Source organism: Ambystoma mexicanum, chromosome 4q, assembly GCF_040938575.1.
Source record: "Ambystoma mexicanum isolate Mex_15411 chromosome 4q, UKY_AmexF1_1, whole genome shotgun sequence".
In the NCBI taxonomy this organism is placed as follows: domain Eukaryota; kingdom Metazoa; phylum Chordata; class Amphibia; order Caudata; family Ambystomatidae; genus Ambystoma; species Ambystoma mexicanum.
This window is the reverse complement of record NC_090928.1, coordinates 437844612-437861482: the sequence shown is the minus strand read 5'-3', so window position 1 is coordinate 437861482 and position 16871 is coordinate 437844612. Positions and strand designations below refer to the sequence as shown.

The 16871-nt window shown below is 46.1% G+C and overlaps 1 protein-coding gene across 2 annotated transcripts in view; it reads right to left on the bottom strand.

Moving 5' to 3' along the window:
• XPO1 (exportin 1) overlaps window positions 1–16871 on the bottom strand; it is a 1118801-nt gene that overhangs the window by 834038 nt on the left and 267892 nt on the right. For both annotated transcript variants that reach the window (XM_069608010.1, XM_069608011.1), the window contains exon 7: window positions 16402–16583. In XM_069608010.1, coding sequence (XP_069464111.1) covers window positions 16402–16583 — 182 coding nt within the window. The remainder of the gene's footprint in view (window positions 1–16401; window positions 16584–16871) is intronic.

Sequence of the window (16871 nt, the reverse complement as noted above, 5' to 3'; positions counted from 1 at the left end):
TTTAGAGAAACGGAATGTGTTTTGAAGAATAAGTGTTACATGTTTTACTACCTTTCTGTAGAAGGCTTATCCAAGATTTGTGTCGGGAGGATAGCTCAGCGGCAACGTGCTTAACTTGGAAGCAAGACACAGATTCGATCCCCGGGTCGATGCTAAGAAACCTCAGGGAGATAAATGACAATGCATTACTTACCGTAAAGACATTTCTGATAGTTGTATCTGCTTAGATTCACATGCTGTGCATAGTCCGGCATCCAGTGGTCATTGCGGAGTATTGCATTTTTTTTTTCGTAGTCGAAAAAGGGACGTCGACAAGGTGTGTCTCTAACACTATCCCTATAGTGACGTGCAGTGTATCTACAATCCCTCATGCGTCGAGGTCCCCCTGTTTGTATTTTTTCTGCCCTGAGGGAGCCTATTAGACGTGAGTGAGAACAGAAAAGAGATCTAGAAGAAAGTCTATGTTCCTTCCATCCGAGCCGGGAGGAAGGGTGGGCGCATGTGAACCCAAGCAGATACAACCATCCGAAATGCTTTTACGGTAAGTAATGCATTGTCTTCTGAAGTTTGTTAATCTGCTTAGAATCACATGCTGTGCACAGACTAGCGAGCAGTACCCGGCGTTGGAGGTGGGTTGTGAGAAAGAACAGTAGAAAAAAGATGTCTTACTACTGCTTGTCCCACCTGGGAATCAGATCTAGAGTGGGCATCTAGACAGTAGTGTTTTGTAAAGGTGTGAACAGAACTCCAGGTTGCCGCTTTGCAAATGGACTCAAGAGGGACATTTGCAATGAAAGCTATGTAAGCCCCGGTGCCTCGAGTGGAGTGTGCTCTTGGCTTGAAGGGTAGTTCTCTCTTAGCAAGAGTGTAACAGAGTGATGCATTGAACAATCCATCTAGATATAGTGGACTTTGAGACTGCATCTCCTCTCCCTGCTACCACCGAGACAAAGAACTGATTAGTCTTTCTCAGTGGACTAGTTCTTTCCATGTAAAACATGACAGCTCTGCGCACATCAAGTGTATGCAGGCTATTGAAGGATTTTGAAAGACCGTTGGTAGTTTTATTGACTCGACATGGAATTTAGAGATACATTTGAGCAAACCTAGGATGTGTGCATAGAACCACCTTATCCTTGTGAACTGTTACAAAGGGGTCTAGTACAGAGCGCTTTTAGTTCACTTACTCTCCTAATGGAGGTGATAGCTATTAGAAAAGCAGTCTAAAGAGAGGTCTTTAAGTGTTGCTTTGTGCATGACCCCATGAGCCTGGTTAGTACCACATTTAAATCCCATCCGGGAGCAGGATTAGCTATGGGAGGGTGGATCCTCTTCACTCCTTCCATGAAGGCTTTAATAACTGGGACTTTCCACCATGACACTTTAAGTTGGGAAGTGGTGTATGCGGAAAGTGCAGCTAAATGGACTTCTATGATCTCAGGAGCCAGGCTGCTAAGTTCATGGTCTGAGGGAATGGATGTAGTGTCCTGCCCTTGTCCTGTGACAGCATGTTGTATGGGCAAGGAAGTTCAACTGGAGGAGATAGGGACATCTCCATCAAGTGAGCGAACCAAGGCTGTTTGGCCCACATAGGGGCCACCAGTATCATGGTAACTTGTTCTTGGTGCATCTTGTGCACTATCTTGTTGAGAAGGGGGAGTCAGGGGGGGAAAAGCGTAAACAAATTTCCCTGACCATGGAATCAATAGACCGATCCCCTTGGATTGGTTCTGGGGGTACACCTGGAGGCGTAATCTTGGCATTGGGAGTTCTCCAGAGTTGCGAACAGATCTATTTCTGGGAATCCCCATTGTGTGAAGACGAGGTCTTCTTGTAATCGCCATTCGTACTCTGAGGGCAGAGGGAAGTCTCTGCTAAATTAGTCTGCTAGCAGATTGAGTTCCCCTGGTACATGCTGTGACAGTAGGAACATGTGTTTGAGAGCCCACTTCCAGATGTTCTGGCACAGCTTGGACAGTCCTGGAGAGTGAGTGCCCCCTTGCTTGTTGAGGTAGTACATGGCTGTGGTGCTGTCCGTGAGGACCATCACTGTCTTCACTTGCAGGTGTGCCTGGAAGGCTTTCAGTGCCTTGAACACAGCTAGTAGCTGATGCAAGTTTGTGCTTGGATGGTACGCTCTGTGTCCAAACTCTGAGCAGTCTGATGGGATAGGTGAGGCCCCCCCCCCCCCATCCTGTGAGGGATGAGTCTGTGGTCAGAGCGGCTTCCACTGCGGGGGTGGCAAATGGTTTCCCCATTACCAGGTTTTCCTTCGACCACCACCATAGCAAGAGAACCAAGGCCTGCGAGACCACCACTAGGTCGTCCCATTGTCCGCTGGCCTGACACCACTGGCTGTTGAGCCACTCTTGCATTGGGCGCAGGCGCTCGTGAGGTACCAAATAAATACATGACGCCATCATTCCTAGTAAGCGCATTACTTTGCGTACCGTCACCTCTCGACCGGCCACATAGAGGGATTTGAAACAGCATGTTTTGGACCCTCTCGTTAGAGGGGAAGACGAGGCGTCCTTTGTTCGAATTAGAGCCCTTAGGAATTGTTTGATCTGGCTGGGGTCTAAACTGGACTCCTTCTCGTTGATGGAGAAGCCCAGTTGAAACAAAAGGTCTACAGTCTTTTGGCTATTTGAGAAGCATGTTTCGTAAAAATCCCCTGTTATGAGCCAATCGTCGAGGTAAGGGTATACTGGGATGGACAACCTGCGCAGGTGGGCTGCTGCCACTGCCAGAACCTTTGTGAATACTCTCGGCACTGATGCTATGCCGAAGGGTAGCACTCGGAACTGGTAGTGTTTGTCCTCTATCATGAACCTGAGGTATTTCCTGTGCGCTGGCAACATTAAAATATGAAAGTATGCATCTTTCATGTCCAGTGTTGTCATGTAATCTCCCTGTGAAAGCAGGGGGGATTACCTCCTGTAGAGTCACCATACAAAACTTTTGAGGTTTGACAAATTTGTTCGCTGGGCTCAGATCTAGTACAGGGTGCATGGTTAAGTCCTTTTTGGGTACAAGGAAGTACACTCAATAAATACCTTCTGTTACCTGGGATAGAGGCACAACCTCTATAGCTCCATTTTCTAGTAGTTGGTCCACTTCTTGAAGGAATGCGAGGTGTTCTAGCGACATGTGTCGTCCCCTTGGAGGTCTGTACATCGGGGAACTGTTGAATTCTATACAGTACCCGCGGGGCTATGGTTGATAGTACCCAGCGGTCTGATGTTATACCCTCCCATGCTAGAAGAAAGGATGTTAACCGGCCCCTGACCGGCGAAGCATGGGAGGGGACCCAAATCTTTGAGTCATTTGGTGTTGGTGGCTTGGGAACCTCTAGGGGTGGAACCCCGACCTCTTCCCTTGCCACGACATTGTCCTCTTTGGTTGTATTGTCCACTGGTGCCTTGGTTAGAGGACCAGTTACCTGCAGAGTATTGCTGCTGCTGCTGCTTCTGTTGGCCTCGGAAAAAACGTGTGTTGCCATAACCACGTTTGTTGGGCGGCCTTGAAATTTGGTCTAGGGTTCTGATGGTGTCAAATTCCTTCTTTGCGGTCTCTAGTGCCTCATCCACCGCCTTACCAAAGAGGTTTGCATCTTCTATAGGTTTGTTAATTAGAGATGCTTGCGTTTCAGATTTAAAGCCTAAATTACGTAGCCATACATGGCGTTTGAGGAGGATTCCTTGGACTAGGGAACGGCCAGCTGTTTCTGCAGCATCCAGAGTATTTTTAATGATGCTTTGGTTGACTAAGGTCCCTTCAGTCACCGTGGCTAGAAGCAGAGTACGTAGGGGTTCCGGTACCTCCTCAATGTCCTTGCGTAGTTTGCTCCATTGTGCAGCTGCGTCACTTGCCAGAAGAGATTTGTTGTTGGCAATTCTTGCGGAAAAGGCAGCTGAGGGTGTAATCCTCTTTCCTAGGGGATACCATTTTTTACCCTCTTTATCTGGTGGTGCCTCGCTAGTTGACAGCGGGACCCCTGCTCTCTTCCTAGTATGCGTCACCACTAAGGAGTCTGTTACAGAGTGGCCCCTGATGTATAACGGGCGCGATGGAGAAGGACTACATTTTTCAATCCTCATCCACTCCCTCTGATCAACGAGGGAGTGGATAGTGAAGGAATAATTTGTCTCTTTACTGAGGCGAGAAGGGGAATGGTTTGGCTGATTGGGGCTTTCTCCTTAATGATCTTTTCCATGTCAGGAGAAGTTTCCCCGGTCTCGATCTCGAAAATGCGCTGCTGCCTTGTGTAGTAGTGCATTAAAGGTAGGTTGATCGTCTATAGTATTCCTAATAGGCGAGTCCTTGGGTGGGGACAGGTTTATGGCGTCAGGGTCTGAAACCGATGATGGGGACTGCCAGGGCTGTGAAGCGCCTTCTTCTGGGTCTTCTCCGAGCCCCCATCACCCATATCCGGGTTGTCTTCAAAACCTGCCTCCTCTAGGTGTTGTTCCCCTTCATTGCCTAGGAATTCATCATCCTCCTGGAAGTTGTGGTCCTCACCAGTGAGATGGGGTGGGGGTCAAACAGCCTAGGGTACTTGGCCCAGGGATCCTCCTGAGGTCCTTCTCTTGATCTCTTGGGTGTTGGAAGGTTCTGAGTCTCCATAAACCTCTCCATTTTGTCCATACAGAACTGGAGTCTCTCTAGGGTTTCGTGAGGTACCCCAGAGCGGTCAAGATGGGGGGGGGGCGCCTTCCGTTAGAAAACGCTTCGACCTATCCCCCATAACGTCAAAGAAAGGTTCCCCTCGCCTTCTGAAAAGCCTTCTGGTAGGCTAGGAGTCCCTCTCTACGGAGGGGGAGGTTCCTGCCTTCCTTATGACCTTTTCGGCGTCTCCTGTGCCTTATGAGCGGTGATCGACGTTTCTTTCGCTGTCCGTCTCTAGCTATCGGTGGAAATAATCCGTGCCAGGCTCTCGACAACTAAACTGTCTGTCGAGGGTGCCTCCGGTGTTGACGTTACAGGCGTCGCTTGCTGTACGCCGACGGGTGCTCTGATGGTGCGCTTCATCTGGCGGTTTAGTGATAGCGCCCTTATCTGGGGGTAGCCCAGTCGCTAGTCGCGTTTGCAAGGGGGGCTTAAGACTTACGTTCTCCGTTGGCGCTAATGCTCTCTTCGTCTTCGACGAGGAAGAGCCTTGGGTCGTGTGTTTATGGGAGTGTTTTCTGTGTGCGTCCTTGTTGCCGGGGTGTTCATCCCCATAAGCAGGGCGTGAGCTGAGCTTGTCGGGCCCGGGGACAGACGAGGCGCGTGAACGCCGCTTAGAGAGGTCTATAACTTCCGAAACGGACGTCACATTCCTCATCACTTTCGGCGGCGGCAGGAGATGAATCAGACCTAGACATAGCGTAGGCTGCCCACCTTTTGACCATGCAGTCTTTTAAAGTCTTCGGCTTAAGGAGCTGACAGGCCGCACAGCCGTCTTCTTCGTGGTCGAGAGGCAAGCAACAGTTACACCGTTTATGCTCGTCTTTCCAGGTAAACTTGCCTTTGCAACGCGGGCAAAACCTAAAGGGTGTCCTCTCCATAGCTGAGGAGCCGATTGCACGCGACAAGTCAGTGCTTTGCATTTCCGATTGTATCTGCTTAGATTCACATGCTGTGCATAGTCCGACATCCAATGGTCACTGCGGAGTATTGCCGTAAAAGCATTTCTGATGATTTTATCTGCTTGGATTCACATGCTGTGCATAGTCCGACATCCAGTGGTCACTGCTGAGTATTGCATTTTGTTTTTCGTAGTCGAAAAGGGGACATAGACATAGGCGTGTCTGTAATATTATCCCTATAGTAACGTGCAGTGTACCCACAATCCCTCACGCGTCAAGGTCCCTCTGTATTTTTTCTGCCCTGAGGGAGCCTTCTTACACGTGAGTACGGAAAACAGAGAAAGTAATAAAATGTCTATGTTCCTTCCATCCGAGCGGGGAGGAAGGGCGGGCACATGTGAATCTAAGCAGATACAATCATCAGAAATGCTTTTACGGTAAGTAATGCATGTCTTCTGATGCTTGTTAATCTGCTTAGAATGACATGCTGTTCATAGTCTAGCGAACAGTCACCGGAGTTGGAGGTGGGTTGTGAGAAGGAACAGTAGAGAAAAGATGTCTTAATACTGCTTGCCCCACCTGGGAATCAGATCTAGAATGGGTATCTGGACAGTTTTGTAAAGGTGTGTACAGAACTCCAGGTTGCCGCTTTGCAAATGGACTCCAAAGGGACATTTGCAATGAATGCTATGGAAGCCCCAGTGCCTCGAGTAGAATGTGCTCTTGGCTTGAAGGGTAGTTCTCTCTTAGCAAGAGAGAAACAGAGTGATGCATTGGACAATCCATCTAGAAATAGTGGATTTTGAAACTGCATCTCCTTCTCTTCCTGCTGCCACCGAGACAAAGAACTTATTAGTCTTTCTCAGTGGTCTAGTTCTTTCCATATCAAGCATGACGGCTCTATGCACATCAAGTGTATGCAGGCTTTTTTCTCCCAAATTTGATGGGTTTTGAAAGAACGTTGGTAGTTCCATCGACTGGTTGACATGGAATTTAGAAATTAATTTTGGTGCAAACCTAGGATGCGTGCGTAGAACCACCTTATCCTTGTGAACTGTTACAAAGGGTTCTAGTATAGAGAGCGCTTGTAGTTTATTTATTTTGCATTTTTAAAGTGCTCACACAGCCCGCAGGCATCGAGGCGCTGTTACAGGAATTTTTTTAGTGTGTAATTGTTTTGGTCTTTGTTGCATATTTATAACGCGCTTAAATACCGAGAGGTTTCTATGCGCGGACCCGGGGATCGAACCTGCGTTGCATTGTGTCGTTTTGCTTTCAAAGTGAGCACGGTGCCACTGAGCTATCCTCCCGGAACAAGCACACACTCTCCTAATGGAGGTGATGGCTATTAAGAAAGCAGTTTTAAGAGTGAGGTTTTTAAGTGTTGCCTTGTGTATGGGTTCAAAGGGTGAGCCCATATGCCAGGTTAGTACCACATTTAGGTCCCATCCGGGAGCTGGGTTAGATATAGGAGGGTGGATCCTCTTTACTCCCTCCATGAAGGCCTTAATAACTGGGACTTTCCACCAGGACACCTTATGTTGGGACGTAGTGTATGCGGAAAGTGCAGCTAGATTAACTTTCATAGAATTAAAGACTAATCCGGAGTCTAATAAGTGAGTCAGGTAAAGAACAATTAGTGTGGGAAAGCAGTCAACGGGGTTGATGCTCTTACCTCTACACCAGATGACAAATATTTTCCACTTGCTAGAATAGCAGTAAGGAATGTTAGGTTTCCTTGCCTCCCCAAGAATGTCCATGCATCTTTGGGGGAGCTGTAAATGTCCAAATTCTATGACCTCAGGAGCCAGGCTGCTAAGTTCAGGGTCTGTGGGCATTGGTACAGCGTTTTGCCCCTGTCCTGTGACAGCATGTTGTACGGGCAGGGTCGTTTCACCGGTGGAGCTAGAGACATCTCCATCAGGTGATCGAACCATGGTTGCCGGGTATCCATGCGTGGAATAACATGGCTGAAGCCAAACCCAGGAGTGCTAGTGAATTCGGCCTGTTCCCGACAACGCGTAAAAGGGGACTGAGGTGTGGCGCCAGATGACGGAGTCAGGGCAGCGCATGCTCCCAGGGCTGCACCCCTGCCCGCCTCCAAATTGAAAGGGGAAGAAGGTTTTCTGGTGAAAAAGGTTCTGTCTCCCATCCCTTGGAAGGGACGCCAATGCAGTATGGCGGAAAGGGGACGGGACGTAAGAGTAATAGGTTTGATATTTCCTAGGGCTCTTCTGCATCGTTTTACTGGGTGTTTGTTTAAACCTATAGTACTTTTACCTCATACCCTTTCTGTAATTTGTGTTCATCTTTGTCCATATAACAGTGTGGTATATGGTCACAGCATACCTACTGGGATTTTAATTAACAGCCTACTTCTCTCCCTGGAGTAAAACCAGATTGCTCTGCCAATCAACTATAACAGGTAGGGTCTACCTTTCGTTAGGAACCTTGTTTGGTCATTACGTCATACTTAAAAATCCCTCAGAGTTGTGGAAAAATCACCAACAGGTAGGTAAAGCCGAATACAACAACACATGAGATCACATTTTAATTTCCATGCTGGCATGGATATTCGCATGTAAATGCACATAAAAAAATATAAATACAGCAAGGGCTGGAGCCCAACAACAGAAGTTGCAGGAGAAGCTCTCCCTCCTAGGCAGCACATTGCTGCAGGAGCAGCTAGACTTCGCCCGGATTCAGACTGCAATCGCTTCACAATTGAATTAGCCGACTTCATCCATACCATCAATTGTACAGACCCAACTGGTCCAAGTCTGAGGTATCGTTTCTGCCCATTGTTGCATGCCACATGGAGCAGCTGCTCCTTGGTCCCTGCCTGATGCATATGGCCCCCTAAGATTATCTGGTCTACGTCTGTCGTTTTAAAGTCAATAAATCAAAGCATTCTACCATAACCATATTCACTTTCTGCTCATGTAATTCAGCAGCTCTGGAAATAAAGCATATAATCAGTTACTGAAAGGCCATATTAAAATTTGAATTCAATATTGAGTTAGGACAATTAACCTATTCTGCCATCCATTATTTTTTAATTTTTTTAAACGTGTTGACAGTTTTTAGCTTCCGAGTGCTAAGTCCACTTGTATGTTCATCTTCTAAGAAAGGGACTCCAATTTAAGGCTATGCAGAAAGTTTCCCATTGCGATGACTGGTTTTCGACTAAACCCGTTCATCAAGAACATCCACCAGTGGTCTTCATCCAACCTTGAAAATTTTGAATATAGATGACCAAGGTGGGTTTCTCTATTGGCGGTTGTACCTGAACAATCGAGGGGCAGATGTTTTTAATTTTCCATTGTGCACGGCATCGCACAAAAGCAGCAGGAATTGGTCTCTGTTTTGCTGCGGATTCTTAATACCTTGTTTGTTTTCAGGATGTTTAACCTTGCTCTCAAAAAAGTTGAGCAAATTTTCTTGTTTGGAAATTTCAGTAGGTAGCTGATGGGCTTGTTTATTTTTTGCACCAAGGGGGGTAAATGAGCTAAAGACTTATAGCTCAGCGCTTTCGACTGTCACACCAGTCCATTTCTTTGAGTTTTTTTGCGGTCTTTGTTGGATTGGTCAGGAGTTCCTCTTCTGTGCTTCCGATCTCTTCTTAGATTGTCTGGTTCTCGTTAGACCATGCTAGGAGCATTTTGTTTGTACCCTTCTCCATTTCCTCATGGATGAGTGTATATATTTTTTCTTTGGACCATCTTATTTTCCTGTAAAACATCAGACTGTTGAGACACAGTACCTTTAAGCAAGATAAGAGTACTCTTCTTATCAAGGCCATCGGAGTGGAGGCTGGAAGGCGGAGTAGCTTTCTCCAAAGGAAGCCTTACAGTTTGGGCCAGATGTTTTCCGGGATGCTTGGCATGGCTTCCACTCCGTGAGTGCTGGGACCACTTTCGTCTTGTAAAAGGGGATTGCCGCTTTGAGTGAAAAAAAAACGGCCACATTTTTTGGCCATCATGATCATTTGATTGGTTATGGTTTTGTTTTTGAGAACTAAGGTTTCTTGCATCGGTTGCTCTTTGTTTTTATTGCTCAAGGTGATACCCAGATATCTGAAGGTTTCCACTTCTTCCAAGCGAACTCCATCAAGTAACCAAGCACCGTGGGCTTTCCGTTTGGGTGATTTGACCAGTCGCACCACTTTGGTCTTCATTGTGTTGCTTTCGAGATAGTTGGTTTTAAGATATTCGTTCAAGTTGTCTAGTTTTCTCTGAAGCCCGATCTTAATTTGATCAATTAAAATGATGACATCCGCGTATAGGAGCCTGCTCACCATTTTTGCTTCCCAAGGTTGGTGTAAATGCTTTAACGTTGTAGGCGTTATAGTGTGCGAGGGCCAGCGGCCATCCTTGCTTCACTCCACGACTTGTCAGAATAGTTGTGGAAAGTAAGCCTGTGCCTTTGAGTCGAACTCTCATGGATGTCTGGGAATACAGTTCTTGTATGGGTTCCACCAGCGAATGAGGACAATTCCAGTTGAGTTTTTCCCCACAATTTTTTTCTGTTGACTTTGTAGAATGCTTTGGCCAGGTCTATGAAGACTAGGAACAAAGGAGGAGCACCTTCCAGTACTCTGGCCTTGAAGATGTTGAGCGTAAGTATATTGGCCGTTGTGATTAGATTTGTTGTGAAGCCACTTTGGAATTGATCCCAACCTTCCGACAAAGACCCAGATTTTGAAACTGTCCAAAAGAAATGCTCCAAAAAGCTTTCCAATGCTATCAAGTAGTGCGATGGAGCGGTAGTTGTTAGGATCGCCTCTTTCGCCCGATTTGTAAATCGGAACCACGTTGGCTGTCTTCCAGGACAAGGGAATTGATCTCGAAGCGCAGGATTCGAAGATTTCGGCCACAAAGATAGACCAGCTCGCAGGGATAGATTTTAAATCCATGTTGGAAAGCCCATTTGGTCCGGGAGCTTGTGATTTGAGATTTTTGATTTTGTTTCGGTGCTGGATGGGTCGAGTTCTATGTTCCATTTATTGGCGGGTCTACCGCAAATTTCAGTTGCATCACGTGATGAGTCAAAAAGAGTTGAGAAATGAGTAATCCATGACTCTTCTTGGACGCTATGTCTCGAGTTGGGAAGCCTTTGGATGATATCAATGAACAAAAAAACCTTTGTTTGCTTGCCACTGAGTGTTCTCAGCATTAATTCAGAATCTTCCTGGTAAAGTTGGATTTTATAGATTTTTAATCAGTTCTTGTATCGGCTGGTGGTTATCCGTGCTTCCTCAGTGTTGGTGATTGAAGTGAATCGTAAGGCCTTTCTTTTTGCTCGCCTCATGATGAGTCTTTTCTCTAAGGACCAGGTTATTGTGATGCTGAGCCATATGCAGGGTTTTGCCTCCATTGTTTTTTCACCTGGTAAAGTAACAGTAAAAGAATAATCTGTTAGACTTGTGGCGTCTTTTTGCTTATTCGATGTCTTTATTTGGCGATAGTGGTTCGTTAGGACAGTTATTGCTGAATCCTTCAATCTTAGACGTGTAGCATTAGTCTCGATGTTGGTAGACATGCATGCACATGGGCAGACGTTAGTAAGTGAAGGAGTTGCCCAAGTTGTTTTCAGGAGGTTATGGTCACTATGGAAAGTTCGAGGGACCTCAATACGTATGACCTGTCTTGCGAGATCTCTTGAGAGATATACATGGTCTACAATGGCATGTCGTCCCTCTAGTTCCCAAGTCGGAATGATCGGGTTGGTGGACTTTCTCAGCGAATGTGTATTATGCAGGTCGTGAGATGTCATCAGGTTGGTCCATTTCTTTCCTCTGTCCCAAGAGTTTCCTGGCGTAGCGATGGTGTTTGTCTTTGGATTAGGAAAGGATTTTCTCGGTGAGTTTTCAGTTCTTTTTAGCACTATTTTGGCATTCAAGTCCCCACAGACTATGCTGTCGATTGCATCATTGAATCTTGCTTCATCCAGCAGGTTTTCGATCTGCAAGAGGAATAATTCTGTTGGGGTTTCCTTCGAATTCCAGTAAATGTTTATCAATAGGTAAATTAAGCTCTTCTGTTACTTTGTGCCCAATTGAAGTAAACGTCGTTGGATCAATGTGGCCAAAATGTGAGGGTCTTTTATGACCTTGATCAGTTGGAGATTGGACCCTATGCGAATTGAGTTAAGAAGACCCACCCTTGGTCGACCCGTGACCCCTCTCAGAGCTAGGGAGAAGGCAATCTCGAAGCCGTCAATCGTCGGTTTTTTGAGCATCCATATTTCTTGAAGACCTAGAATGTCAAATGACCCGAGGTTAATCTCAGGCCAAGTGAGAGAAAGCTCGGGTATTCCATGAGCCCAGAGTTAGACAGGAAACGTCTTTCATGTTTGATGACATAGTGGAGGTTACCTTGTTTCTCCGTCTTGCGGTTGATTGCTAAAATCTGTTTCGTTGGTAGGGCTTCCGGAAGCCACGCTCATCAGTGTGGGTCTACTTTTGGAGGGCGTTGATTCTGTTCAAATATTGGATCCGCCTTTCCCTTCTTGGAGATGTCTTGGTCGATTGTGATGGTCCAATTTTTTTGTGGGCCTGGCGGCACTCTTTCGATTTCCAAGGAACTAAGGCGAAGATCAATGTTTTGAGCCCTTGACAGTGATGTTTGTTTATGTCTAGTTGGACGTGGTGAAATTCGTTAAATCGAGGTTCGATTCTTTCTGCCGTGTGGGTTTTTCATTCTTCTAGCGAGAGGTCTTCTTTCCAGAGCCTCTTCGGCTCGGTCGCATCTGTGTCATGAAGAATTTCTTTTGCTTATTCGCTCCTTTGTTTGGGGAGGTTTGTCGTGGTTTCTGCTTCGGTAGTTAGAATTGGATCTTGAAGTTGCCGATCTGTGATTTTGCGGCTTCGTTTGTGTGCTGTCTTGGTGTTCATGAGGAAGTGATTTCTTTAAGTCGTTGGACTTGTAATCTCTTAGATCGTATCTTAACGATCTTAATTTGTTTTTTGCCTCAATTAATAAGGTCTTTGTTGTTGCCGAGTTTATATGGAGGTATACACTGTCCACCCGTTTTTTTGTCTTGGAATTCTACTATTGTGATCTCTTCTGATAAGAGTGACTTGAGCGATGGAACCAAGTGTAGAATCTTTAGGATGTTTTTTCTATTGAGGATAAATGAAGCATCTTCTTTCCAAATACTTTTCAGAAGGAAACTGCGGGTCCTTGTAGTTCTTTCAGAGCGTTTTAACATTGCTCTTTTAGCTCAACGATCCTTGCTTTGCTCTCGGGACAGATACTCCCATTTTGATTTTCTGGGTTCTCTCGGACTGATATGAATGTGGTTTCTTGTTGAGGTAGGTGATCTTTCAGTTTGGTGATTTTTAGTTTGACTTTTAAAGTTCCGTTCTCGTGAAGTTGAGCGGTTTTTCGAGCTTCTGTTTCGATGGACTCTGGAGCTCCAATGTATGGGGTCTCTTATTAGTTGTTCGTGCTTTGAGTTGTGGATGATTTCTCCGAGTCCTTCTGTTGGTGGAGCGTGGCTCAAACGTAGGCCGAGGGAGTTTGTCTGTTAGCCTTTCGTTTGCATCTTTGTGGTTTTTGCCACTCCACATCGTCCGTCTCCTCAGGAATCGTGGTCCCATTTAATGCCACCTCCATTAATTCACTTACAGCGATTGACAAGATTGTGTTTTGCGAGTCCTTATCTTCATCAGTAGAAATTGATGGCTTGCTGGCTTGAGAGCTCAAGGTGGGATCGATGGATTTAGTCTCAAAAGTGATATAAGTTTGCTTTAGCGTGGATGCCTGACTGGGTTCATTAGTTTTTATTCTGACTAGTCTTCTCTGGGTCATCTTAGTGGGCTTTGCTGGCTTTTCACTGTCCTTTTGGATCGATAAGTCAGTGGACCATGTGTCGAAACCGTTTTGTTGTGGCTTTTGCATCGAATTTTTCGGTTTACTTGCCTTTGCGTGCTTGGTGGCTGAAAGGTGAGGCTTTCTGGTGTTAGCTAGGCCGTTTTCTTTTGATTTTGTTGAAAGCAAATTGGCAGGATTAGCATCTGTTGATTTGGGTTGACTCGGACCCGGGAGCACGTTTGTCGCTATGTTAGCTGCCATATTTTTAGACTCATTCGTGGTTCTTCCTGTAAATAGAAAAGTTCTGATAGGCGTCTATTCTGTTTGCGTAGCCATTGTACGTTTTGTTGCAGGTTCTAGCTGATCCACTTGCGAGGAGGCCTCTAACACGAGGGGTTCGTCTGTTTTTGCTGTAATGTATCCTATGAAGGAAAGTCTTGTTTCCATGTATGCCATTGTTACATAGTCTTTTGCTGTGTCGTTGAGAGCTTCGTAAAGCTTGGTAAAAGGGACCAGAGCTTTTGTTAGGCATGACATAGTGGAAAAGAGGTCTGGCTTTTCTGATGGAGTAGGGGGGGGCCCATATCACTCAAAGAGTCGGTTGAGCTTGATGATTTCCGCGGGGTATTGGACGTAATCGGAATAGGTTGAGCATCTCCGGTAATCGTGGTATTTCCACTTGAAGCTCGAGGTGGGTGTCTCTTAGAGTACTTTGGAGGCATGGGATCTGCTGTTGTGGCACCTTTCGAAGCCTCAGGGCCAGTCAAGTTCTCCGGTTCCCGACCCGGAAGATCTGCAGAGTTTGGCTTCTTCTTGGAGTTTTCTGTGCCTCTTGACGTAGAATCTTCTGCTATCATGTTCGAAGTGGGAGAGTGTTGTGTTATTTCTTGATGTGTTGAGGTTGTTTGGTTAGCTATGGGTTTTGACTCTCTTTTAAAAGGATTCCCATTTCCTTTGACCTCTGACTTTATACGCCATCTTTTCATAAATACTAATTTGCGCAATGAGTCATTCTTGGTCTCCTGGGTCAACTCCAGGCGTGTTCCTTCTAATAGGTCTGCGTCTGACATCTCATCTGTCCTTTCGGCCTGGGATATTTTTTTTTCGTAGTGTAGAATTTGGCAATAGATCCAGTCGCTGTTTGTGCTTTTAAGGGACGTGGTTGCGTTTTATATTTCATTAAAGTTTTTTTCGGGCTTGCTGATAGCCAAATTTAAAGTCTGATTTTACGTGGAATTGAGGATGGTCCACTTGGTGATTTGTGGGTATGCTTTGTCGCCGTAGAATGGTGCCCCTTGTATTTGTTTTATTTGTAACGTGCACAGTCCAGCCCGGAGGCATCAGGGCGCAATTATACATGGTTACATAAAAGGCATACAAAAATTCAAACTATAGATACAAAGCAAAATATTCAGAACATACATCAATATACATCATTTACAAGTGGCGATTAGATCTGACGCTTTACTAGGGCAAGGCTCCCAGAGGTCTGAGTTTCAAGGCTGGGTAAGTCGCCAAGCTTTCGTTTTGGCCTTGAAGGCACTAAAACATTCTTCTGATCTAATGGTGAGGGGGAGTGCATTCCAACCATAGAGGCGTTGGTTTGCCTTTGCGGGGTAACTTGAAGATTCGAGGTAGCCAAGGATGCTTCGAGTTTGTCCTCCAAGTACTCTATGGTAGAGTATGAGCAGTCATCGATTGCTGGGTCCATAGCGCTGCTAGGGGGGCTGGCTAGGGACCTGGTGGAGGTTTACCTTGATTACTTCTTTATCTAAGGGTAGAGAGCTTGTTGAACCAGGGAGTCATTTCTCCAAGGAGACGGGGGGTTGTAGGTCCTTTCGGTGTGGTTCGAGTTATTTTCTGATACATCGTCACTTCAGGTAAATCAATCTTATTCTTGGAGTCCCATTGACTGGAGGGGGCATGCCCCGGTTTTTGATGTAGCTCCGGGGGAGGTTGGCACAGTCCTTCAAAGCAGGTTCCGACCCAGGCTGAGCCGATGGGTTGAGTGCTTCCGCGTAATCCTCGCTCCTTCCCGACTCCTTCCTCTTCCTCTCCTTCTCGGCTGCCCGTCCCCATTCAACCGGATCGCTCGTCACCTCTGTGGCGGGCTGCCGGTTATGGGCATCACGCAGACCTGGAGGAAGGGCACGCAAAGCAAGGACGGACAGACTTAGGAGATCGGATGGGGTCGTGTTCAGCATCTCAACGTCCCGCGCTCCCCTGAAGGCGTCCTCGCCCTTCACAACACGATCAGGTACGTGGACAGCCATGTTTGAGGTGGGAGCTTCGAGGGTTTGTGGAGCCGAGTACGATACTGTTGGGAGGCGGGGACAGATGTATTTGTCCCTCTTCTTTGGCAAGTGGGGAATCTTCTGGAAGTGGCACCATAACTAGTGCGGCCAAGTCAGACGCATTGCAGTTGTTAGGCGACGCCAATGTTGTTGGAACAGGTTCATATGACACAATCAAGCCGTGAGTCTGGGGCTTGTTGCAAAAGGCTAGAGCCTTGGTTTCACTTTGTGATTGCGCCATATTTTATCTTCTGGATTTGGAGGCACTTTTCTTGAGCGGGTGAGCGATTTCAGCAGACTTCGGCGCCCAGGCCGATGTCTTCGCTTCGAGTACACTGGCTTCTCAGCCAGTGCCCTTCGTCACCGGTCTGTCGGGCAGACATTTCCTCTAATTGTGGGCCGCGGAGTGCCGTAGATTGCTCAAGTGTGGTTTTGTAGAATAAATTGGTCACGCCTCTGACCAGCAATGGAAATGGAGAGCAGACTGCCGTAAACTGCAAGCACCTCAACCATCCATTATTCAATATTAACATTCCATAATGGCATTGTTAAGCGTTTCAAACTTAGTTTGAACTGTCAGTCGAAATAGCCGTATTTGAGAAAAGGTTCCAACCAGCAGAAAATAAAACTTTAAAACAAAATGAAACAAGTAATGTATTCACTGTTACGACAAAAATTCATTCAAATATCAAAAAACAGCAATTAAAAACGTCTACTTGCCTGTCTTTCAAATGTTTGGCTTTAACTTGAGTAATTTGTCCACTCGAAAAATCGAACACCTCTTCACTTAACAGCTTAAGTATCACCATGTTGTTTTGGCAAAGACTTTCACTGGTCCTGCTCGCACCCACAATATCACTGATGAATGTCGGCCAATGCTTTGGCCATTCCTGTTTCAGTATCTAAAAAAAGAATGTAGACATATGCTTAGCATTTCAAAAGGTTATGTGCAATATAGTAATTCAGGACTCACAATTCAGACTGCACTACTCAATCTACGCTACCGAGAGACAGTTTGGGTAGTTAAACCTGACGACAACAAGTGTATTCGCTATGTTGGCCTCTCAACCACACATGCAGATATTGAAAACACCCTCTAACAAAAAGGCATCTGAGGGGATATCGTAATCTGCTAGGAGATCTGGTTCCTCTTCTCTATGCCTTTACTCTGTGTAGTCATATGGGTAGAT